Source organism: Rhineura floridana, chromosome 5 (assembly GCF_030035675.1).
Source record: "Rhineura floridana isolate rRhiFlo1 chromosome 5, rRhiFlo1.hap2, whole genome shotgun sequence".
NCBI classification, from domain to species: Eukaryota; Metazoa; Chordata; class Lepidosauria; order Squamata; family Rhineuridae; genus Rhineura; species Rhineura floridana.
Genome location: NC_084484.1, coordinates 5,471,872 through 5,496,901, shown reverse-complemented (window position 1 = coordinate 5,496,901; position 25,030 = coordinate 5,471,872). Strand labels below are relative to the sequence as shown.

Here is a 25,030-nt window from a genome sequence, read left to right as displayed (position 1 = left end):
TACTGAAAATTGATGCTTGTTAAGCACACACTCACAGATAGAGCCAGAGACACGTGAGCTGGTCAGAAGGAGTGCTGCATAGCCTAATAGCCTCGCCTCTGTATGGGCCAATCAGTCCTTTTGGCCCAACCCCTTCGTCTCGCAACCCATGGGACCACTCTCCCCAACTATTTTGAGTGATAGGCTTGCCAAGCAGCATCACAGCAGGACTCATTATGCCTCATCATGGTTTAGTTTGGATTCCTGTGCTGAGCAGGGGGTTGGATTCGACGGCCTTATAGCCCCCTTCCAACTCTGATTCTTTCCAGTCTCGACAGACTGTCTCATACACTTTAGCAGCAACACCCATCTTTATTATGTATCTTGAGAGGCCTCATGGTACAGCAACAATGGAGAACCTCCAGCCCACTGGCCTAATTAGGCCAGATAGGCCTCCCTTTTGGCCTAACTGTACCCACTTGCCCTGCACCTGATGTCGGGGTGTGGGCAGCTAAAGGCATAGCTCCCTGCCAAAAGCTTTGCAAGGGCTTTGCAAGCATCCACAGTCAGCTGATTGGCGGTGCTTGCATAGTAACGTGAGGTGATTGACAGGTGGGGCCTCCATCAGAGGAATACCTGGAAAATATAATCAAATGTAGCTTGAATTATAAAAGATTGCTCAAAAGTAAGGATAAATGCACACACAAAAAATCCAGTGGCAAGAATTGGGTCTTGTAGTATTAGAATGGAAGGAAGACAAATGTTGGGAACTTGTCAGCCAGGGCCTCAGTGAGGTGACATCTACATTGAAGCCTCAATTTCAGCCTCTACATGGGTTAATTTTTCTAATGTGTTTGGTGGTCAGTCTTGGCAATCGCATGAAGTAGGCGAGCAACAAGATCTCCTTAATCTACCAGAGTGGCAATCAGTTATCTGCAGGGCGATAAAGACTCTTATCTCATGTCTGAGACTAAAAAGAGCTCCTGGAGAAGACATGCTACCTCCAGAGCTCTGCAAAGAATATTTAGAATGGTGGATGCCAATCCTTGCTGGTTTATTTACTAAAATACACAGTACTGGAACTGTGCCTCAGGTGGAAAATGAGTATTATATTTCCAATTTATAAAAAAAAGTGACAGGAATGACCCACAAAATTATCAGCAATCACCTTTTTTAGATATCTCCTCAAAGATATGTGTGTGGTACCGCCTTCAAAAATGATCAGATTGGTTACAAACAAATCAAATCATACATAAAGAAAAAGCTGGATTTAGAAGAGGATAATACCATAGATCAATGCTTTATATTAAACTATGTCATAAGGAAATATACGAAGAATACTAAGAAACATTTTTGCAGCCTTTATTGATATTTCAGCCGCTTTGATTCTAGTAATAGAAATAGATTATGGGGGAAACTACAGTGCTCTAATATTGACCGTACACTCTTGACACTGATACAGGAATTATACAGTGACACAGAAATGAGGGTTAGAGTTGGTTTAAATGGTCTTTTAATGTAAGCTTTCAAAACATCATGGGGAGTGAAACAAAGATGCCTTTTGGCTCTTGACTCTTTTTAATACCTACATCAATGATCTGGTACCACAACTAGCTCAAGTAAACTTCTCCAGTAATCAGGAACAGACAGTCTTTTATCTTAATGTATGCAGATGATTTAGTACTTATTTCTCTCTCCCGCTTGGGTCTCAAAAACCTTCTGGACCCATTTGGTGTATATTGTAAACAGGAATATTCGTCAATAAATTATGCTAAGACTAAGACAATGTTTTTTGGCAGACACAGTCCTAGGCATAGATGGATTTTGGACCAACATGTTGTTGAGCAAACTCATTCATTCAGATAGGCTTCATGCTGGGAACATCTTACCTGTTGCATAACTGTAATGGAGCCTGCCTGGAGCAAGTAAGTTAACAACCCCACAGATGAACAGGTGGGAGCCTTCTTATCACTGCTGTTGGTCATAGGGTGGGGTGAGATGGCTCCTCTCCTGGCAGAGAGCCGGAGGAAGGGAGAGAGAATAACAACATGAGATGGTAGGTGTTAGTTACAAGTAAAAGAAGAGGGAGTGGTGCTACCTGGGTGTTCAGCCAGTGCTGGATAGAATGGAGAGACTGCAGTGACTGAATATACTGTGCCAGGCCCTGGAGTGGTGTAAAGTTGCACCATTGAGTATATGATGAAGCGTAAGTGTACTCCTGCACTGTGTTGCCCATGGCTCCATCATTTCAGTTTATTGGAGGTGTACCACTGGTGTAATGGGGCTTCTGCCAACTCCTATAGCTCCTCAGCCAGCGGATTTTCAATTTAGGAATGTGCCCTTGCTCCATTGGGGGGGGGCATACTACTGTGAATTCTTTTGCCAGACCTGTATTTTATTAATTTTATTAATTTTATTAATTAATTGGTATACTTCAGAAGAAGCCTCTAAGCAGTTTGTAGTATACAGTAAAAACAAAATTGCATTTTTTTTACAATAATTTTTATTCAAATTTTCATAAAACATAGAAAACAAAATCATAAAACATTCAAAGACAAAAAACAAAACAAAACAAAAATGATTAAACAAAAAAAATAAAATGTTGACTTCCCATTTGTCACATATCAAATCAGTTATAGGTCTACAATATATAACAATCCTGTCTCTTAAATCATATTATAAAATCACTTTCCTCCAGTAGTTATCTTAATTAATCATCAAATCTCATAAACATTACTTTATTCTTTCCACAAAAAGTCAAAGAGAGGTTTCAATTCTTTAAGAAATATATCTATCAATTTTTCTCCAAATAAACATGTCAATTAATCCATCTCGTTAATAATTATAATAATCTTATTGTCATAACCATAGTCCAAATAAACATTTCGATTAATCCATCTCATCAGAATCTGTTAGGTCCAATAATTTCAATAGCCATTATTCCATTAAGTTGCTGAAATACTGTTGTAAAGTCATATCTGTGTTCTTCTTTTTTACAAAATGCACTGGCTCATCTCTTAAGAGTTTTTCCATTGTCACATGGCTGCAGTTAATTCCATAGATTTTCTCTATATCAAGCTCCATCACATCATTCCAGTCCAGAAGATTATCCAAGCCATTGATAACTTTATCTCTAATATCTTCATTAATTTCTTCAGAGATAACGTTAAATTCCAAACAGTAGATTTTATTTCTAAAATCCATAAACTCCAGATCTTTTTCCAATTCCACATTTGTTCCAATCTCCAGGGCTTGTATCTTCCCTTTATTTTTTCTTTTCTCATCTCTGATCTCATTCTCCTCTCTCACAGGATCCCCTATTTCTTTAAGCTCCTGCGTCATTTTGCTCAGTTCAATTTTCAGCTCCTTACTACCCTGTCGCAGGGTTTGTTTCGTTATCTCAATCTCATCCATTATTTTCTGAAACATAGTTACTTCCAGATTCTCAGCCACTTTCTTGATTGCCATTTTTAAAACCACGAAAACAAAGCAAAACAAAAATAAAGAAAAACCACTTCTTATTTCAGCAACAATTGGGTTAATATTCCAGGCTTGATGACATCACAGTATAAACAGAGCAGCCTGCCTTATCTCTCTATGTTCAGGAATGCAAAACAAATTTAGTTCCCAGCATCAAAACAGTTAGTGGCGTCGTGAAGAAGCAGATTCGTCAAAATAAAATAGACCAAAAAGAGAATAGTCCCAGACAATATAATATTCCTTGGAATAGAAATCAGGAATAGAAATCCCTCTTCTGTGTATATCTTTAGAATGCACTTCCAGGACAGCTTTTTGCGACAGAAACAGAGATAAGCTGTTAATTTCGTGAATAACAGAGAAGAGTTATAGCTCACCCAGAAGTTGTCCAAAGCCGATCAATCTGACAAATCTCCTTTTGCTGCAACAATTTAAACCAAGTAAAAAAAATAATAGAAAGAAGGGTGCTTGCCTGTTAGTCCGTTTTCTCTTTAAAGAAAAGATAAACGTATCGCTTAAGCAGATAGAGCTTGTTCGAAAGTCCGTCCGGCATTGTTGGCTGGACCTTATCTCATAAATTAATGAAATCCAGTCCTCCCAACAAAAACAGGCTTTTGAGGTTGATCTCTACGTTTCTTCCTGCCCGGGAGAAATTTCATCAGTCAAAAAAAAAATGTTCTGACTGATTTATATCTGAATAAGCTTCTTTTGAGGCGGGAGCCCGTCCCAAAAGCAGGCACAAGCGAAGTCACCCTTCCCGGAAGTCGTCACAAAATTGCATTTTTAAAACAATACAAAACATTTCAAAAGATCTTTTTAAGCATCAATATAAACTAAAGCAACTAAGATAGTGATCACAATAACTGCTAGCAGATCAAAGCACAATACAACATAGACAACCAGCCCCCCCACCAATACACCTGAGCACGTGTACAGGTAGCAGCATCACTCCCACTTCTGCTGCTACCTCCCCAGTTTACACTCTCATCAAAAGGTGGGGCAACACTACACACACCACACCCCTGGAGCTCCCCTCTCTCACCAGGGAGCACGCACAAACATTTCACCCCCACGCAACACCCTCCAAAAAGGGTGATCCACAGCACTAGTTGTATGTCCATGGGCTAGAATTTAGAGATGCATCTTGTTGAAGCCATCCAACAACTCAATTTTTGTTTCCCTCCACTATGCTGGCATGCTCCAGTAATGCCTTACAGGCCACCATCTTGTGCTAAGGCTGCTCACCCCCAACTGAGAGCCACAGGACAAGAGCCCTTTGGCTCATGTCCTTGCCAGGCATGAGTTTAAACAGATACCCAGGGAGAGAGAAAAAATCACAGCCTTTAGTCAGGGGCCCAATATTGCAATATGAAAAATAAACATTAAGTCCTCCAGTGCGTACTCCCAGCCTCTTTTGAGCAGGCATAAATTATACCTCAATGAAGTGCATACATATCTTGCCCTTCCTCCCAGGAGGAGCCCAGGGTGGCAAACAAAAGCACTAAAAACACTTTTAACACATCAGGTAGCCTTGGCACGGAGCGCCTTCTACCAGCTTTGGTTGGTGGCCCAGCTACGCCCCTATCTAGACAGGGATAACCTGGCTTCAGTTGTCCATGCTCTGGTAACCTCCAAGTTAGATTACTGCAATGCACTCTATGTTGGGCTGCCTTTGAAGACGGTTCGGAAAATGCAGCTTGTGCAAAATGCAGCAGCCAAATTGGTAACAGGGACCAGACGGTCTGAACGTATAAAACCGATTCTGGCCCACTTGCATTGGCTGTCTATGTTTCTGAGCTCGATTCAAGGTGCTGGTTTTAACCTATAAAGCCTTACATGGCTTAGGACCACAATACCTGATGGAACGCCTCTCCCGACACGACCCCACCTGTACGCTACGCTCCACATCCAAGGCCTGCCTCTGGGTGCCTACTCGGAGGGAAGCTAGGAGTGGCAACAAGAGAGAGGGCCTTCTCAGTGGTGGCCCCCAAATTATGGAATGATCTCCCTGACAAGGTGTGCCTGGCGCCAACACTGTTATCTTTTCGGCGCCAGGTCAAGACTTTCTTCTTCTCCCAGGCATTTTAGCATGTGTTTTTAAATTGTTTTTTTTAAGTGTTTTTAAATTTGTATATTTGTTTTTAATGTTTTTAATTGTTGTAAAGCGCCCAGAGAGCTTCGGCTATGGGGTGGTATACAAATTAATAAATAAAAATAAAAATAAAAACAGACTTTAACATATATTAAAACGAAACAGCCATTAAAAACATATTAAAACAAAACATCTGTAAAAACATTTTTTAAAAGCTTTATTTTTTTTAAAAAAAAGGTTTAAAAACATATTAAAAAGCAATGCTGACACAGACTGGGATAAGATAAGGTCTCTACTTAAAAGGCTTATTGAAAGAGGAAGGTCTTCAGTAGGCACCGAAAAAGATAACAGAGGTAGTGCCTGACTAATATTTAAGAGGAGGGAATTCCAAGCATTTGTGATTGGCTGCTGGTTATGGACTCACAAATCACTCTTACCCAGGGAGAAACAGACTTTTACCATAGAGATGGACCTCCCCACTGTTTTGATTGATTGTATTCTATGCCGCTTTCCATTCAAGCATATCCTAAAGTTACAAACTATAAATAATAGTAGCAATAAAAATAACAATAGAACATTCTAGTTACAAAACAAAAAATGACAGTTACAATGTCTGGGCCATTAGGAGCTGATACTACCAAGTCATATAATATAATTAAGAAACCCACCATTAAACGAATATAAGTAATTATAATCTGTAGAATAGTACTAACAAAATAGCAGCTAAAAAGCAGTCTAAGTGTTAACCACGTTCACCCTGCTCAACTTCACTCTCTATCTAAATATCATTCACTCTACTGATTTCATTAAAATACACTGCCCAAGATGCAAAAGGATGCTGATTCGATACCTACAAGCAGAACCAAACTGTAACAAGCACCAATCATGTCGATCCACGCTTGTGGGTAGCAGCCCCTGCTCCCACCCAGGCTGTTATCCCTGAAACTCAAGCTCTTGCCAAGGATTGGGATAAACGTCAGGCACCTCCCTTCTCACTGAGGAGTAGCCATCATTCAGCCTCCACAAACAGTGGCAATCCAAACAACAAAAGGGGCAATATCCTTTTGTAGATAAATAGGTGGGATGTTCAGAAATGGGCAGCAGGCCCATCTCATCACTCTTCCCAACAGTTCTTCTACAACTTATTGATGTCCAGGCTGGTAGAGCTGCCAGGGAGCAGGTTGAGCAGACAAAACCAGGCACCTCTCCCCCAGTCACCATGCTCTGAATTCCTGGTTTGAGGGTCAGTCAACCCTCTTCATCTCACGTTCCATCAGCATCCTCTCTGTCAGCATCTCATGCTCTGACTGTTGGCACTGCTTGAAGGTGTTTCCTGTCACTGATTAGCCCAGGTGATTACTCATATGAAAATAACACAAAGCTATGGATTACTTTGAAGTGAAATTTCTTCAAGGGTGCAATATCATCACTTCCCCACCAGATGGCAAATATCTCTAGTTTTTTCCCCAGAAGAAAACAAATTTGCTAATTTACAGCTTGCAAGAGTCTTTATTTATGGTAAGCACTCTAAATTTATCTTTACAGCCCGTCTGCTGGCAAGGCCAAGATTAGAACTGCTCACAGACGAATTATGCTTTTGAATCACCCTGATAAAGGTATGCTTTCAGTTTCTTAAATATTAGTTGACAGGTAACATGCTGCCAGACCCTCTCTCTTTACCTAGTGATTAGCCTTACACTTCATAGCGAACTTCACCAATTCTATGCAGTATATTTCAAAGCATATCTTGAAGTGTTACCTGCAGTGTGTTCAGCAATATAAAACAGTAATATCCAGTCTCCCTGAACCATAGCAGAGAGTGTAATGTCTGCCTTTGGGGTCGTTTACTAGATCACAAGCCAACTAACTGTCAAGCATTGTGTTTCTAGAACAGCTATGTCAAGCAGCTCGCTTTTGAAGAAGGGGAAATGTTAGCCATGAAGCTGTGAAAATCCTTGTCTACATGAATAGAGTCTTTGCAGCCTTAAATAGACAAACACATACATTTTTAGCAGAATGTTATACAAATGGTAAATGTGTGTACTAGATTTTAGTACTCTTAAAAACTATAAAGCCAGCCACAGATGTTTTAACTAGCCAGGTTTTTAATGTATGTATCTCCCCAAAAAGCTCTTATTATAACTTTAACTACACTACAGCTGGTTGAGAAAGAAAGCCCATATGTTCATTGCTGTTTGTACTCTGATACAACAGATGGTAGAGAGTTGCACAGTATTTAAAAAGCCAAAAAGGGGGAAGTGAAGACTTCTATATCTGGTTTTATATCTGATTTATAGTTTATTCCTTCTTTTCAGGAGTATAAAATTAATTCTGACCTAATGTGACAGGTGTGAAGCACACTATTTCTCCCCTCCTTCCCCTCTTTTGGTTATTCTTATTTAATGAATGAAGTATCTCTCAGGATTTACTGTGTAGATCCAGACAGAGAGAATCGTAGAAGAAAAAGCATTTGGATACAAAGTTGTAATTTTGATGAAAGTGATCAAGATTCTGCCTCTCTGAGTTTGTTATTATTGTATTGCTGCTTTGACGGGAAATTTTGAGTCCATCAAACCAGGACATACCCATAAAAGCAGAAAAGGGTATAATACCCATAACCATTGCATTTTATCTAGTCATGATACTGTTTGGCTTGCCTCTTCAGGCAACTCTTCAGGTTCGTTGTCCAAAGTTCTCCCACTTTCATAGCAGCAGATGAACGAAAGAGCTAAATTTCTTTATGGAAGAAAAAAATGAGTCACAGAAATAACAGTCCTTGCAGCTTATCAAAACAGTCTGGCAGCTGGGTAGTCTACCCACAACCCCCTCCTTTTGTCATCCCTTTGCCTCGCATGGACTGGCTGGGCTTTCCATGGCCTTAAGTTGTATGAATGAGGAGGTGGGTTGGGAAAACCAGTGCTATTGCTTGCACTCTGATACCCACTATCATCTAGGGTTTGCAGCTGGGTTCCCACAAAAGCGTCAGCCAGACTTGATGCCAACTCATCAGGGCAGGAGTCGTCCTCTATGAAGTCCTTGGGGTCTTTCCCAAATGGCCCAGGGATCTCTTCTGTAGCCCTTACCTGGGCAATCAAGCCTGGATTAATGCTTTCCTCTGTACTAGAATGTTTTCAGCTGATCTTAGAGTGGCAAATCTTCACCAGTGAGCTTGGCTTACCACTAGAATTTTGTTGAGGGCATTATTATGGCCCTTTGCTGAGGGTTTCTTTTCTGATAGGCTCTCCTGCTGACTGGCACTAGGCTCACTACCAGACTGTGGAGGTCTATGGTCGTGAGTTCAAACAGGAAACAGTAGCAGGAAGAAAGTTGTCAGAACAAGGAAGAGTGGAACCAACCAAAACCAGGAACAAAGCCGGAGGTACTCTTCTCCTTCAGGGCTGAGACATCCCGGGGGGGGGGTGACTGGTGCTGCTACTGGAGTCCTCAAGTTCTGGTGGTGAAGTATTCTTGCAGTGTGACGTGTGAATCCATGTCTGGAGTCCTTGGTGCTTTACAGCTATGTTCCAGGTCCAGCAGTACCTGGAAGGGGTCTTTCTGGCGAGGTTCTAGTAAAGACTTCCTTTGATATACCTTGACTTGCATCCAATCACCTGGCTGGATAGGATGACACTGGTCATCTGCTTCTCTGTGTAGGGCCACCTGGATCTGTAATGAAAGGCCTTAGCACACTTCATTAATGCCTTACAATAGTTCATGACTATTTCATCATTTAAATGGAGATCACAGTGGGCAGGATTTACAGGAGGTAAAACTGGGGTTCACATTGAGCCACCTATGAGGATTTTGTGAAGAGACAGTCCAGTTTTTGTTTTTGTTTTGCAGTTGTGATGGTATTGGCCTTTGCTCTAGGGTAGGCCTCAATCCATCCAGAACGCATGCATACAATGACAAGAACAAATTCATAAGAACAACATTTTTGCATTTAAATAAAATCAACCTTAACATTTACAAAAGGTCCCCATAGTGGGGGATCGGCTGTCCTCTTGTCCTTACAGCTTTACCCACACTGTGGGCTTGGCAAACGGCAGGTGTGCCAATATGCTGGGCCACAGTTGGAAAATTTGGAGCATGCCAATCTTGCTGTTTGCATGTATCATTCTTCCTTTTCTAGAGTGGGCCATGCTGTGGTGCACTCCAGAAAAATAGAGAAGAAGGACCATGGATGCTACCAAGCAGCTGTCTGGATAGCCCCCCAAATGGTCCGGGTGCAAGAGGCATCCTACTAGTCTCCATTTGTCTTTTTCAGAATCTGGGGCCTGATCTTTAATGGTTACTGTTGGAGACTGGATCATGGTTGAGAGATAAACAGGAGTGGCCTGAGGTGTAGAAATGTCATCATAAGGGATTTGATGAGCAACACACTTGCAATAGCAATTTCAGAAGGCAATAGCAAAGCATCAAGAAGAGCTTTTACATATGAACCATTGCTAATATTTTACAGGCATACCCCACTTAAAGTCACTTCACTTAAAGTCGCCTCACTATAAAGTACATGCTCCAAACTCCACCATACCCCACTTTAACGTGCGCGCTTCACAATTACGGACACTTAATGGCATGACGCCACTGCCATCTAGTGGCGATTGCAGTGCAGTACATGCATAGATAATTGCTTCACTTTAAGTACATTTTCACTTTACATACACACTCCGGTCCCATTGCGTATGTTAAAGCGGGGTATGCCTGTACTCCCCCTGAGGTGAGGAAGCCGCATTTCTAGAGTTGCCTATAATCATGCATTGTACCAGAAGTATTCTATTGTTTCATGTTGGGAACAAACAGCATAACCAGTCTTTCCATAAGAAACCAAAGCTTTGGTGTTGGGATTTTTTTTTGAATCGCCTTTAACTTTAAACAATTTTTGCAGTGATGTACTTATATCTAATTAAAAACCCAAATTCAAGAGTTCAGAAGGTAAAAATAATAAAAATAAGAGAAAGGAGCTCCAGAGGAAAAATTAAGGTGCTAAGAGGGGGGGAAATCCATCTGTAGAAGAGAGGGGTGGAAGAGGTGCCTCCCTTTGGCACCGGTGGTAAAAGCAAACAAGCAAACATTAAGTGAAACATTTTGTAGCTACATAACAGACAAACATAAAAATTAATAAGGTCTTTACAAACCCTGAAGATTGCATTATTTCTGAAAATGTAAATTTGGCTTTTCCTATTTAGGCATTTTGTTTTTAAATACCTTTGTTTCTTTAACACCAGAGAGCTGGAGTTATTACCTTCTGTTTTTCTGTCCTGTAATTAAATACTAAGTGTGGATAAAAGTATAAGTACAGACTTCCAATATACGAATTTATACAGATATCATCCCCCCCAAAATGACAAATTCTAATTTTCTAGGCTTTTTGGAGCCTACAGCTTCTGACCATACACAAAGTGTTGTACATGAAAAGTTGCTCTGGAATTCCCATATCGGTGCCAGCATCTGGCTCACTTGCAGTCAAAGACTAGCTTAATGCAAAAAGTTTTTTCAATTTGTATACCAAAATGTTCTTCAAACCAATTAAACATAAAAATACAACCATACTGGTTTGCAACGAGCTGGAGAAAGGGGTTGCTGGTGGAAAGACGCTTCCCTTTTATCTCAGCCTTGAACTTACAATTATTTACTGATCTTAAGCCTCCCTTCAGAGAGTGGGGGAAGAGGAGGGGTTGAACTGTCGGCATTAACCCATTCTCTTGCCGTCTCCCTTTTTAGTTAATACATTTGCCAATAAAACATTTCTTAACCCTTCCAAACCTTTGCTCCCTGCAAAGTAAGATAAGGAGAAAAATAGTTACATTCCTAATCCTTCAGCTTAGCTCTCCATCCTTCTCCACATACCTTCTTTACGACATACTGTATCACTACCATTTGTAACCTTAACTTCCCTTTCTCTGTAATGGACACATAGGGCTTTATTTAGAACATACCTAGCTTTTGCACCAACTGATGCCTTTGCCTTTTATTCTTTATACGGAATGTTTTAACACAGTTCCCTGGTCTCTAACTCCATCCACCTTTACACATGCTTCAGCTACATTCTAAAATCATCTAGGCAAACCTGTGTTTTGTTCATGAGTCAGACAGCAGGAAAACTTTCTCACTGCATTATTTAGACAACACTTCATTTCAATTTCGGTGAAAGAATCTATAACATCTTCTGGTTCTCTTCTTTAAATTCCTTGGGCTTAATTTTTTTTTTCCTTGGGAGTCCTTAAGATTCCTTACCTGGGATTCATGTAATCTCTTACTAGTTTCCTCATACCAAAAAAATAGGCATTCCACTGAGTCTGAGGTATTTTACTGCTTCTAAACTCAAAGTTTCGGCGGAGGTGAACAATTTTATCTAAATCAAAAGTTCCCATCAGGGGAAACTATACATCCAGACTATTTCTAATATAAAAATTCCATTCATCCAAAATCTGCAACTTTTATGGCCATCATTCTTAAAAGCCGGTGTTCCTTCTTTGACAGGGTCCTCCACCCACCCTCATTTTTCCCCCTCAATTCTCACAGGTCTTTCACACAGGAAAGGCTCATTCAGGTTTGTTTTCACTCACACAGGAAAGGCTTATTTTGGAAGTCCAGTTCTGGTCATGGTGTCTGTCACAGCACAGCAACATCCACCTAATGCTGATAGGCAAAACTGTGAGAGGGCGGCACAAAGAGCATTTTCCCACAGTTAATCTGGCTCATAAACCGGTATACACACTGGGGAAAGGGAAGGGAAACTCATTCAACCAAGCCTCCAATTATTACGTAGCTCTCCATTTATTAGGAGAGCACTCAATGCATGCAAGAGCTCAGGGCGCACTCGCTAAATTTACACTTAGAGCACACAGCTCATATACTCAATTCATACAAGGAGGGTATAAGCTAGTCTGGTAGGAAGGAGGGGAGCAGGGATTGTTGGGAAGGGAAGGGGCTGAGGGAGCGGCGCCAGCGCAATTCATCTCATTTTTTTAAACTGCGTTTTCATCTCAGCCAATAGATTTTGCAGTTTCTTAAGAGAGTCCTTTTGGCTAGCCTTTATGTTTTTAGCACTTAATTTCGCGGCCTTATCATCCCAGAAGAAAAATAGTCCATCTGGGAAGGGTGTGTAACTTCCAGGAACCCTCTCAAACATCTTAATTTGTCCAAATCAAAGGTACCTTTCTCAAGGGAATTGAAGTGCACTGTCCTCATATGCATATCCATTCCACACATGCACCAAACCAATCAATGTTTTCATCTTCAAACCAGCCGGCTGTTTCCCAGGTTGACTATAAATTTTAGTTCATTTTTTTGAAGGGGTGTTCCTGGTGAAGGGTCCACCTTAGACCCCTTCTTTTCCATGTTTTTCTGTTTTTCTTATTTTCTGTTTGATTATTTTTCTTTGTTCAGGTTCAGTCTATCCAAGACTGAACTGGGGCTTTTAACAGCTGCCATTACCAATGTACAGGTTCAATCTGTTCAAGACTGAACTGGGGCGCCATTATCAATTCAAGTTCAGTCTATCTTAGGCTGAGCCAGGGCTTTTAACAGCTGCCAAAACCTATCCCTAGTCTCTCCACGACGTAGGACAGGGCCGTCATTCGCATTTAACCACTCCACCTGTTCGCATGGGGAACTACCTCCTGGATCGACCTCTTTCAAGGAGGGCTTGCCTCAGTCTTCACCGGGTCAACAGGTTTCCCCTAGCCGGTGGGGTGGGTCATCTTCCTCCTTTCAGTCATTCAGCAACACACACAGCACTCAGGTCCACATTATTCCATAGCTCAAGCAATACCAGCAGTATCAACACCACAGTAATAAAAGGCAAGTGAGAGAACACAACAATGCCCTTCCCTTCTCCAAAACCAGTTTGCTACAAGCCTGTATTAATATAACATATGGATGGACTCTTACCGCCAAGGAAACAGGAGCCCGGAGGACCAGGGAGAAAACAAACTGCAGGTAATGATATTTTCAATTGGATCTCTTACTGAGCAGATGAGGCACCTTAGCTGTTCTGTCTGTCTTGTTCCAATCCGGTCTCGGTGTTCATCTGGTGTCCTGGTCACATCCCACTGCTAACACGAGTAATGGCTATTATTTTTTCCCATTTTTTTCTTTTAACATTGCATTCCAAAGTAGGACAAAGGAAGAAGGGGGGTGTTCCTTTTTCAAGCTTGCTATGCACTACAGTGCGGCCTTCAATGTTTCAGTCACAGTGAAGATAGCACTCCCTTCCCACAAGTTGAAAGCAGAATTTCTCACAGTGTTTTTAGACTGTGCTTTTCAGTGTTCCCTGACTAGCGAAGAAGGAAAGGGGGGAATGTCCCCCCTTGTTTTGATTTCTGGCCTATATGATGACTTTACACTCTCCTTTTCTCAATACCTTGAGAAATTTTGATGAAACAGTTATCAAGATTCTGCCTCTCTGAGTTGCTCTGTTATTATTGTATTGCTGCTTAACACCATGAGGAGTCGTGGGCAAGGGAAGGGAGTTCAGCTGCAATGGAGGGGGAGTTACTATAGCACATAGCTACAATGACTTCCCAGCACCCACTTGCATATGTACAGAATACATAGTACAGAATACTTTTCAGGGATCATCAGACACAATCCTTCTTTCCATTTCATCCAGCCCATTCATGCCTCTCAAACATACAAGGGCTAGAAATACCTCTGAAATTTCTAGATGCAGCTTAAAGTTTTAGTTGTCCAAGTGACCTTCATGGGATTTTTCCAGTCCTGTTTTCCACAGAAGAACAAGCATTTTCTGATACTTTTAGGAGTAGACCTCGACTAAGACACTTGCGTTGGCATCAGTCAATGGCAGGAACATCAGTCATTGTCAACACTAGAAGCCTTGACTATTCTAAGGACAGCAGTGTCAGCAGCAATTGAAATACTGGAGATAGCAATCTCTTATGCAATGTCAATTTCTTTAATGGAGGTTGCATTGAAAATTTAAAAAGTAATCATGATAGGTGAAAAAATATTACACTCCAATATTTTTAAACACTCAGCTGACAAATGTGGATATATCATATTTTCATATCTGTGGCCTAGTTTGTATTTTTACTCTGTCTTCATGTTTGTTATAATCTGATAGAAGCTCTTATTATAACTAGTTGTAATATGTGTCTGCCCTTACTTGTAATATGTGTCTTTATGGGCCATTTTATGGAGGTGTGCTACACTGTTTTAATCCTATCCAGGCTCTGTAAGCTATACAGATTCTATGGCTAACAGAGCTGAAGAATGTCATCTCTGTGGGATTCTCCCACTTCCCATTCTTTTGTTCCAGGGATGAGATTCTATGTTAACCAATTTACAGGCATTTCTTAGTGGAATAATATTGTGTAGCTGTTATTATTCATGTACATTATGCATTGCATTATATATCTGAATAAATTTTGGGGCAAGTTTCTGGCTTGCGTATTTACACTGTCTTAGATGTAGATAATGTTGGGTTAAGAAAATGAAGGTTGATATAAACATGATATCGGTTTATTTCCCCCTGACCTGACCCCACACTCCAGGTGGCTGGGTAAATAAAAGCCTGAATAAACTGGAGATGACTCCCTTCCTTCCTTGTGCATTCAATATCAATACCCTATAGATTGTATCATATTGCTGACCCTGAGCACAAAGAAAGCTAATGTTTCTTTTAACATGTCTATAGATTTCTACACGTTTCTGTTTGTAAATGCAGAAATGTAACCTGAATGTATCCCCCACTGAAGGGCCTCTCTTGTTTCAATACTCCCCTTTTCCTATCTGTACTTTGTTCTTTTGGCTCCTACCACTTATCTCAAGGTTGCACAAACTATGCAAGTGAATGTCTGCAAAAGAAGCAAGATGTTCCTAGCTTTGTTACTTTAAGCACCCCTCTTTACATATCTAAAAGTTACTTTGTCTACAGTTATTTTTCTTGTAGTTTATGACGTCTGCTCTCCATTTTTGTAACACTGGGGAATCTATATAATCTACTGTATTTCAATAAACGGGGTTCCCACTTCTGAAAGGCAACTTGCTGGCAGGTTTTGGGACCCCTTTGCAAAGGTAATTTTGGCAACTTATTTCCTGATCTCTGGCAGTGGGTTATTGCTCTCAGCTCCGCACCTTCCCGGGTGGATGTGAGCTGAGTAGACAGTGACGGCTTGCGTGTTGGGTTTGGACCTAACAATAACATCTATTAATTAGCAACTACAGTAAAATCGCCTGATAGGATAAAGTAATATCAAATACTCATACATCTTGTTGCTTTTACATTTATATTCCACAACGTGTTGTCTACCAGATATTTCAATTCTTGTTTGTCAAGTTCCTCATTAGAAGCATATGCACATGTGCACACATTCTTCCTCTCTTCAGAGTTTAGAGCTTCTGAATTCCACTTCCCCTTTTACTCACAGGATACCGATTGCAACACCCCATTGCCACCTCACCAGGATCTCGTTTCCTTGTCTGTTACCTATTTTGTTGGTTGCTTGTCTTTCCCTACACCCATCTGCACATTGGAAGCACAGCAATGTTACCCCCCTTACAGATTCCATCACCCCTTCCCATGTTAACCAAAGGTGATTTAGATGCCCCACTTTGAGAAGCTATATATCCGTGTGAACTAATTAGTTATGCCTTTTCTGTTCATGGTAAAGGGTGTAAAGTACGTTGTTGTGTAATGTATTTTGTTGTGCATGATTGAATTTGTGTGTGTGTGTGTGCTTAGATTCCTAATTCAGAAGTGTCTTGTATCTTGCCCACTCCTCTTCCTGCTTCTTTGATGCAAAGGGATCACTTTATACAAGATGTGTGGTGTGTAAAATGTATTTGCCTGTGCAGAGTATCATGTGGCCCAGCATACAATGGTTTTCAATCTGTGCACTGGTCTGTATGTGTACAGCATTGCACATCTGTGTTCCTTCCTCCAGGAATGCTGCACACCATGGGGTCAGCACATGGACTGAAAGCAATATAATTTATTTATTTATTTATTTATTCAATTTATATACCGCCCCATAGCCGAAGCTCTCTGGGCGGTTCACAACAGGTAAAAAACATCTGACATACAATTAAAACCTCATATTAAGCATTTAAATAAGTTAAAAACAACAGAAATTAAAACATGATTGAACATACTAAAATGCTGAAAATGCCTGGGAGAATAGGAAAATTTTTACCTGATGCTGAAAAGATAGTAATGTTGGTGCCAGGCGTATCTCATCAGGGAGAGTATTCCATAGTTCGGGGGCCACCACTGAGAAGGCCCTTTTTCTTGTCATCACTTTCCGGGCTTCTTTCTGAGTAGGCACCTGGAGGAGGGCCTTCGATGTTGAGCGCAGTGTACGGGTAGGTTCATATCGGGAGAGGCGTTCCATCAGGTATTGTGGTCCCATGCCGTACAAGGCTTTAAAGGTTAAAACCAGCACCTTGAATCGAGCCCGGAAACATATAGGCAACCAGTGCAGGCGAGCCAGAATCGGTGTTATATGTTCGGACCGCCTGGTCCCGGTTATCAGTCTGGCCACCGCATTTTGCACGAGCTGCAGTTTCCGAACCGTCTTCAAGGGCAGCCCCACGTAGAGTGCATTGCAGTAGTCTAATTTAGAGGTTACCAGAGCATGGGCAACTGAAGCAAGGTTTTCCCTGTCCAGATAGTGGCGTAGTTGGGCCACCAACCGAAGCTGGTAGAAAGCACTCCGTGCCACTGAGGCTACCTGAGCCTCCAGTGACGGGGATGGATCTAAAAGAACTCCTAGACTACGAACCTGCTCCTTCAGGGGGAGTGCAACCCCATCCAGGACAGGTTGTACATCCACCATCCGGTCAGGGGAACCACCTCCTAACAGCATCTCAGTCTTATCTGGATTGAGCTTCAATTTATTCGCTCTCATCCAGTCCATTATCGCCGCCAGGCATCGGTTCAGCACCTTGACAGCCTCACCTGATGAAGATGAAAAGGAGAAGTAGAGCTGCGTGTCATCAGCATACTGGTGACAACGCACTCCAAAACTCCTGATGACAGCACCCAGCGGCTTCATGTAGATGTTAAAGAGCATGGGGGACAGAACTGACCCCTGCGGAACTCCATATTGGAGAGCCCAGGGTGTCGAGCAAAATTCCCCAAGCACTATCTTCTGGAGACGACCCATCAAGTAGGAGCAGAACCACTGCCAAGCAGTACCTCCAGCTCCCAGATCAGCGAGTCTCCCCAGAAGGATACCATGGTCGATGGTATCAAAAGCCGCTCAGAGATCAAGGAGAATCAACAGAGTTACACTCCCCCTGTCTTTCTCCCGGCAAAGGTCATCATACAGGGTGACCAAGGCCATCTCCGTGCCAAAACCAGGCCTGAAACCCGATTGAAATGGATCCAGATAATCGGTCTCATCCAAGAGTGTCTGGAGCTGGTCCGCAACCACTCTCTCTAGAACTTTGCCCAGGAATGGGACATTTGCTACATATAAAGATAATGGAGTACTGGTTTCGCATGGTCTAGCAACTGCTTGTCACATACCACACATATACATTTGCTCTAAAATTGGTAACTTGTTTTTGGTGTTTCCACTTTATCTGATTTTTCTGAACAGATGCTTAGAAAAGGTTGTTTGTAATGTTCTGTTGTTGATTTACAGACAAGCAACTAGGTGTGTACTGCTTGCATGGTGAGCTGCTGACAACAGACCTTCGGATGTTGTTTTTCAGTGGCAAGAGGCAGATGGTTGGCACTCGGGGGGGAGAGTAAAATAACAACAAACACCAAGGCTGCTGAACTGTAATCAGATTGTTAGATGGACTGGAAAGCAATGACAGCATTGAGGACAGGGAAGAAGGCATTCTGTGTTTAAATAGCATTAATGTGACACTTTTGGCTGGCTGTGCCTTAACTCAAGAATGGGACATACTTGCTGCGCACAGCTAATGATTCTATATTAAAAATATCCCTGCTGGGATTTCCTTCAGAGAATATTGTCAAAAATTAAATAAAACTTGTTGAGGTACCTCACACTACCTGTGGTCTGAACTCAGGGTTTGGTGTTGATATGTATGGAATTGAGCCTTGGAGCAATTCTAACGTGCTTCATAAAGAAAGCAGCGGTTCCTTGCCTCTTAATATGCCTCCTAGATCAGGGGTGGGCAACCTCAGGTCCAGGTGAAGAGTTGCATCCATTGCTCTGTCCACCACTGGCAAGTGGCCCCTGTAAGGTTGCCTATGAGAGACTGTGGACCTCGGGTTCTAAAAGGTCCCTCAACCCTGATTTAAGGTTTAAACCTCATTGTTGGATTACAGAAGCTTTGAAAACATCATCAGTGCTTCACTTTATTTCATTATTTTTAAAATGTGTGTACCGTCTTTCAGGAGAGCTTCCAAGATGGTTTGAAACATAACTTCATATTTTAAAAAATACATTTAAAAGCTGGAAAAATAATGTCATCAAGAAGATAATGTTGACAACAGGCAGATCTCTTTGGGGAGGGAGTTTCACAAATGGTGTGCCACCACTAAGAAGACTCTGAATTCAACACTCCACATTTGTCCTTCTGGATCTTCCACATAACTGATTGCTTAATGGAACAAGACATTAGGCTGTTAATACAAGCTTGGGTGGAACCAGGGGAGTAATCTCGTACCTTGGACTGCAATCTTAGATATACTAACCTGGGAGTAAGTCCCACTGAACTCTAATGGAATTTACTACTGAGTAGACTTGCATAGGATTGCAGAAAAAGTAACAATTGCCCTTAAGATTGTGGTTCCTTGTGATAGTTGTCTTGTTAGAAAGTTAATGAAAACTAATGAGATGACATCTTTCAATAACTAAGGATCATACTATTTTTAAAGTAAAATCAGCATTATATAGTGTTCACTTATTTTTCTTTTCTCTTTATTTAGGTGGCTCTCCTTACTTAGCAACAAAAATCAATGAAGCAAAGGACTTCTTGGAATCAAGCAATAAACATTAGGGCTCCTGGATTTTTTTGAGAAATGCAAAACGTTTTATTAACATCCAGGAAACATTGTAGGCCATGCAATGGCTTCTTCTGTAAGAACCTTCTTGTTTGGTATTGGATGACAATGTTGGATATAGTCTTCATCTGCAGTTTATTATTAAAGTTCAAGAACACTTGAAGTTGCGGTTTCAGGTTTTTAATAATACAATTCGTTTTCTACATTCAAAACCTCACTTGTGCCATTCTTGTAGGAAAGCACATTTACATGGATATTAAACACCTTTGCTCCCTCAGTGCCACTTACATCTGCCCCCAGGAGCCAAAACTGTCTAAGACATCAGCACTGGCAGCCTCTCCTATGAGATACTAACATCTGGCTGCTCTGGCAGCTATTTCCGCTGAGATCTGCTGTGGCACAGAGCTTCAAAAGCAGAGTAGCAGGTAGAACATATGAGGGCTGGAAGAAAACGTATCCATCTTTGAACCTCTCTAGTAACTTGTCTGTTCTGATGTATTTTAAATGTATTATAAGCCACCTTGAGGTTAGTAAGCAAGATATAAATATTATACTTGAAGCATAATGTAATCTTGCAAAAAAAGTTACAAGATCGGTGCTATCACTTTTCATTGTCTGTAAAGCATAAGGACCTCCTTCACATTATTTCTGTATTATCCTTTAAAGGGAGTGACAGTTGCACCACTGTGCATCATGGATAAAGTGTGAACTTAGACCTGATTTCTCTTGCTATGAAGCTCGTATCCCTGGGTGGCCTTAACCCAGGGGTGGGTGCTTGAGATCAGGGGGCCAAATACTACATTCCAGACTTCTGTGTCTGGCCCTTACCATTGGAACCCTCCTGAGACCACAATCTTCACTACTCCTGCTCCACACCCTCTTCAGTTGTTTTTCCCTGACTAGAATGTGCCCTTGAACTGTGATAATGATCTTACTTGTTTGGATGGAAGATGGAGAAGGGTGTGTGTAGAGGTAGAACCCAATGACTTGTGTGGTTGAAATATAGCCTAATATGCAAAGGCAACAGTTAGATCCATTGTTCCACCACATTTCCCTCCCCCTCTCCATCACTGGAATGTGGAACAGGCCCTCGGCATGTTCCCCACCCCTGGCTTGGGCAAATCACTTTCTCTCGTCACAGTCTAACTGATTGGGTTTTGAGCTCCCTAGAGGAAGAACCAGGAAACGTGCTTAAATAAAAAGATGATATCTTTACATTTTAAGATTATCTCTATTCTTTTGTTTAATCCTTTGGTGTGGCGTAAGAGATGTGTTACCTATGTCACTCTTTCTGAACTCCCCCTCCTTTTTTTTTTCTTTAAACTTATTTCTTCTGCGGACCCCAACTGAACACCAGCAATCTCGGATAATGTTAAAATACCTTTGTACATGCATGAAGGATTTGTAGACTGTACTAATTCCTACACTGACATTTGCAGAGAAATAGAGCAGGATCTCTGACATGCAGAGCCTCCCTCCTCAAGCCACACACAGGTAAACACAAGAACAAAGCCTCAGGTCTTCTGAACTCTCCTTTTGGCATGCTTTGGTTACCATGACTCATTAACTAGGCCTTGGAGTGCAACTATCCACTAGCATATCTACCTTTTTATCTAAATGCTAATTTATCTTTCACTCATTATTTTTAAGACATACTTGAAATGTTACCAAATTCTTGCTAATGTTGATTGTTCTAATATATTTTTCATATGCCTGAAAATCATTTACCTTCTGAAAAAAGTTACCTTCTGTGTGTTTTTGTATTTTTGTAAAAATCCAAACACGTGTAAGTTGTCTTGTTTTATTCAGTCTGTGATATTTTTTTGCCTCAATGTCTGTTCTTTATTTGCCTTAAAAGTACTTTTAAATGAATACCTGAAAATCTTAAATGTTCATTGAAGATTTGATTTACTTTTCACTAATGTGGCAGGTGTGAGAGGAAAAGTGAATTTTCTTTGTCCTTAGTGGAATCTGTATGTGATCTGGCCTGTTGCCCAAAAGCAAAATTGCCCTGGTAGGCAATGAAAATGTTCTCTTGACTGAGTTTATGAGCTAATGAGAGTTGCTGTTTCTCTCTGAATGCTCTTGTTGCTGAGGAAAATAATTTATGAAAGCTCACATAAAATTTTTAATGGAAACATAAATACATGTAAAACTGCTAATACTGCTTTGTACTTTGTAAATTAACCTGCCCTTTGCTGGTGTTATTCCCTTCTCCTTGTTCTGTGTTTTTTGCCTTCTTGTGTTTTACTTAACTGTGGCTGTCCACCCTAGTATTTCTGACTTCCTTTTGAAGGTTGGTAATGAGTTCCCCCCCTCTTATCTATTTTCCAAATTTCCTTTAGATTAGGCTAGATTTTAGATTACAATAGATTACAAGGTCTCCATGTATCCTTGTTAGAAGCTAGATTTTATTAATCTAAATGCCTATGACATGAGGATAAAGGAAACATGGGCTAAGTGTAAATTCTGAGGTTCTTTTCAACTCCACTTCTTCAAAATGAGAAAAACATCAAACCCAAAGTAACGACTGTGGGGACAGGAGCATTAGACTACTGTAGGTGTTTCCTTTTCTCCATGCTACTAACTAAATCCTAACTAAGCAATACTTAAATCATAACCACTAAACCCAATGAAAGATGGGCAGATAGACAGCTCTAATCCATGTATTTGACTTCCATGATTGAGCACTGAGCACACATTTAATAGTGTGTGAAAGGAGGGATTTCAGCAGGTGAAGTTTTTTCTCATTCCTACAATTACCTCTTCTTTACAAATATTAAAGGTAAAGGCACCTTGTCCTATTCTGTCTGATAATGACAGCCTGCCCCTTGGTAGGAATTAGTAACCGGAATAATTATCCTATTATTCTGGCATTTAAGCTGCCTATTATTTTCCAGACTTATCAAAATAGCAGTTTTTATCTATACAGCCCTAATAAACTGCATCTTTTTGTCCCATCACAATTTCTCAACATAAGAATACCTTCTTAACTAGCCTTTCCCACACTTGGGTCCCTGGATGTTGTTGGACTACAATTCCCATCACCCCAGCCATCAGGAATGATGGGAACTGTGATCCAGCAACGTCAGGGACCATCCATCAAGAGCTCCATGGAGAAACTTCTGCGATAGCTGCTGCATCACTGTTAAGCTATCGTGGAGAGAGTCTGAATATCTTTCAGAAAGATTGCATGCTCTTTTATTTTGATTTTTCTTAGTCATGGTTTTCAGTCTGATTTTGGAAATGGACTGCCTTCAAGTCGATCTGACTTATGGTGACCCTATGAATAGGGTTTTCATGGTAAGTGCTATTCAGGAGTGGTTTACCATTGCCTTCCTCTGAGGCTGAGAGGCAGTGACTGGCCCAAGGTCACCCAGTGAGCTTCATGGCTGTGTGAGGATTCAAACCCTGGTCTCCCAGGTCCTAATCCAACACTTTAATCACTACGCCACACTGGCTCTCTGTCTGATTTTACAGGACACTTTTTAAGCTGCAGTCCTGTGCACATTTGGCTGTGAGTAAGTCCTATTGACGTCAGTGGGGCTTGCTGTTGAGCAGACACACCCAGTATTATATTGTACATGAAGACTGGTGTAGCATAGTTTGAATCTTGCATGCACTCGGCAAGTAGTCTTAAGTGAGCAACCTTCAGCTTTAGCTGTCCCCCACCATCTGCAATATGGGGATATCAAAACTTCCCTACCTTACAAGAATAGCAAGATAAATGTTAGAGAAGATTCTCAAGTGTGACATACTAAGTAATAGTGAATGTGCTGATGCTATTGTGCTGCTTTAAAATCACAAGCAGTTCTTAAACCTAGGAGCGAAATGGGAATAAATTTGAGAAAGTCAGCCTGGCAAGCAACTCTTCAAAATTTAGGATTGTAGTCTTTGCAGATCTCAAAACAAAACTGAATCTTACAAAGAATTGTGAAAGTGCAAAGGACAACACTGAAGCTGGAGATTCAGCAGCACAGTGGGGGAAAGTGTTAAGCCAGAAAATCTGTTTCCCTTGCGATTACAATATAGCCACTGTTTTGTCTCAATTTCAATGAGAAGTGCAGAGACCCTTTCTGTTTAATTAGGAAATGTGGTCTGTAAAGAAACCATTGGCCTGAAATGAAAAGAAAATGCCTGTTAGATGTCATGACATGAGCGGCCTAGTTAGCGGAACTTAGCAGCCAGTCAGTCAGTAAACACTCAGTCCTTCCTTTGGTGGGAATCACTGTTAAGTGTAAATTGCTTTAGGGGACAAATTGATTCAGTAAGTGAGGTGTGAAGATTTGAGTCCTAAGGTTACTGACTGTGGTTCAAGTTCTTTCAATTAAATGATGGAATACAATGTTTTTCCTACAAGCACAATTTGAGGCAACAGTACATTTATTTGTGCTGAACCTAAGTTCTTACAGAAAAAATATTTTGAGCTAATTAGCTGGTATTTCTCTATTGATTTCCCTAGTTAAACATAAACTGTTTGGAGATTGTGTTGCATTTCACCTCACCTTCTGACTAGGCCATTGAACTGGGAGTCTTATCAGGCCACCCCTATATATTTAAGATTGTAGAGGTAGCCAGTTCAGACTGACTTAAAATCATATGATCCCTTAATAGTATTGGGGGAGTTTATTTACCTTCTGGTATTTGTGCCTTCAGGAACAACATTTAGAAACAGAGAGCTGAGTGGAGTAATGGTTTCACTTAAGGTACCCTTTCTGCATCAACCTATTTGCAAGTTACAACGTATTCTTGAATATCCCAAGGCACTTTCAATTTACACAACACTGGTGAAGTCCAATAGTGTACAGTAGTTGTAAATTCAGAAGTGCAGAGTCCCTTCATGATAGACAAAGCCATGCCCCCTTTTTTGCTGCTTGGTGGAGAATGAGACCCTTGTTAATGCCTTTTTCCACAATAACAGATGTCCCCAGGAGTCACTAAGCATGTGTGGTAGGATTTACAATTCCATGCCTTTATGATTTGCTCCAGGGAGAAAGGTGTCTTATGGGCCTCAAGTTAGCTTCAGTCATGCTGCTTGCAAAGCCTCATATTAAAGCAATATAATGCAGCTTACCTAAAAATGAAACTAAGCTAAGAGATAGGGAACAGGGAAGTTGCGAAAGATCTAAAGCCTGCTGTTTAGAGATGCTTGGTTTAAATGCAGATCATGGTTATGTTAGGTGCGTCTGAAGAAATATTTCACATCTCTGGTTGTAAACCCACCGGGTAGGAGATCTTAGGATGAAGTGATTGAACTGCCCAATATGGGAAGATAGGCAGGTAACCACCTGACACATGGATAGGGCAGGGTCTAAACAGGTAAAGTGAACCACCCAGAATAGGTCAGAAGGTGTATGATACTGCTAAATATGGTAATAACGTATGCTTTTGGGTTGGGATAAATGTATAACGTGTAATCCCTTTATACATCTCTGCTTGGTTTCTTTTGGGCAGAGAAGGTTCTTCGTAGCCTCTCTCCCAATGATCATTGGTCTGTATCTTTCAATAAACTCTGTCCTTTGGAGCACAATAAA

The 25,030-nt window shown here is 41.0% G+C and overlaps 1 protein-coding gene across 3 annotated transcripts in view; it reads left to right on the top strand.

Annotated features, from left to right (window-relative positions):
• Nucleotides 1–25,030, top strand: part of DNAJC15 (DnaJ heat shock protein family (Hsp40) member C15) — a 45,578-nt gene extending 20,548 nt beyond the window's left edge. For 2 of the 3 annotated variants that reach the window (XM_061629906.1, XM_061629907.1), the window contains 2 exons: nucleotides 7,094–7,164; nucleotides 19,422–25,030. In XM_061629906.1, the coding sequence (XP_061485890.1) occupies nucleotides 7,094–7,164; nucleotides 19,422–19,492 (142 nt within the window). In that variant the 3' untranslated portion in view covers nucleotides 19,493–25,030. Of the gene's footprint in view, nucleotides 1–1,778; nucleotides 1,905–7,093; nucleotides 7,165–19,421 lie in introns of those variants that run through there. The other variant, XR_009763088.1, reaches the window with a different exon arrangement.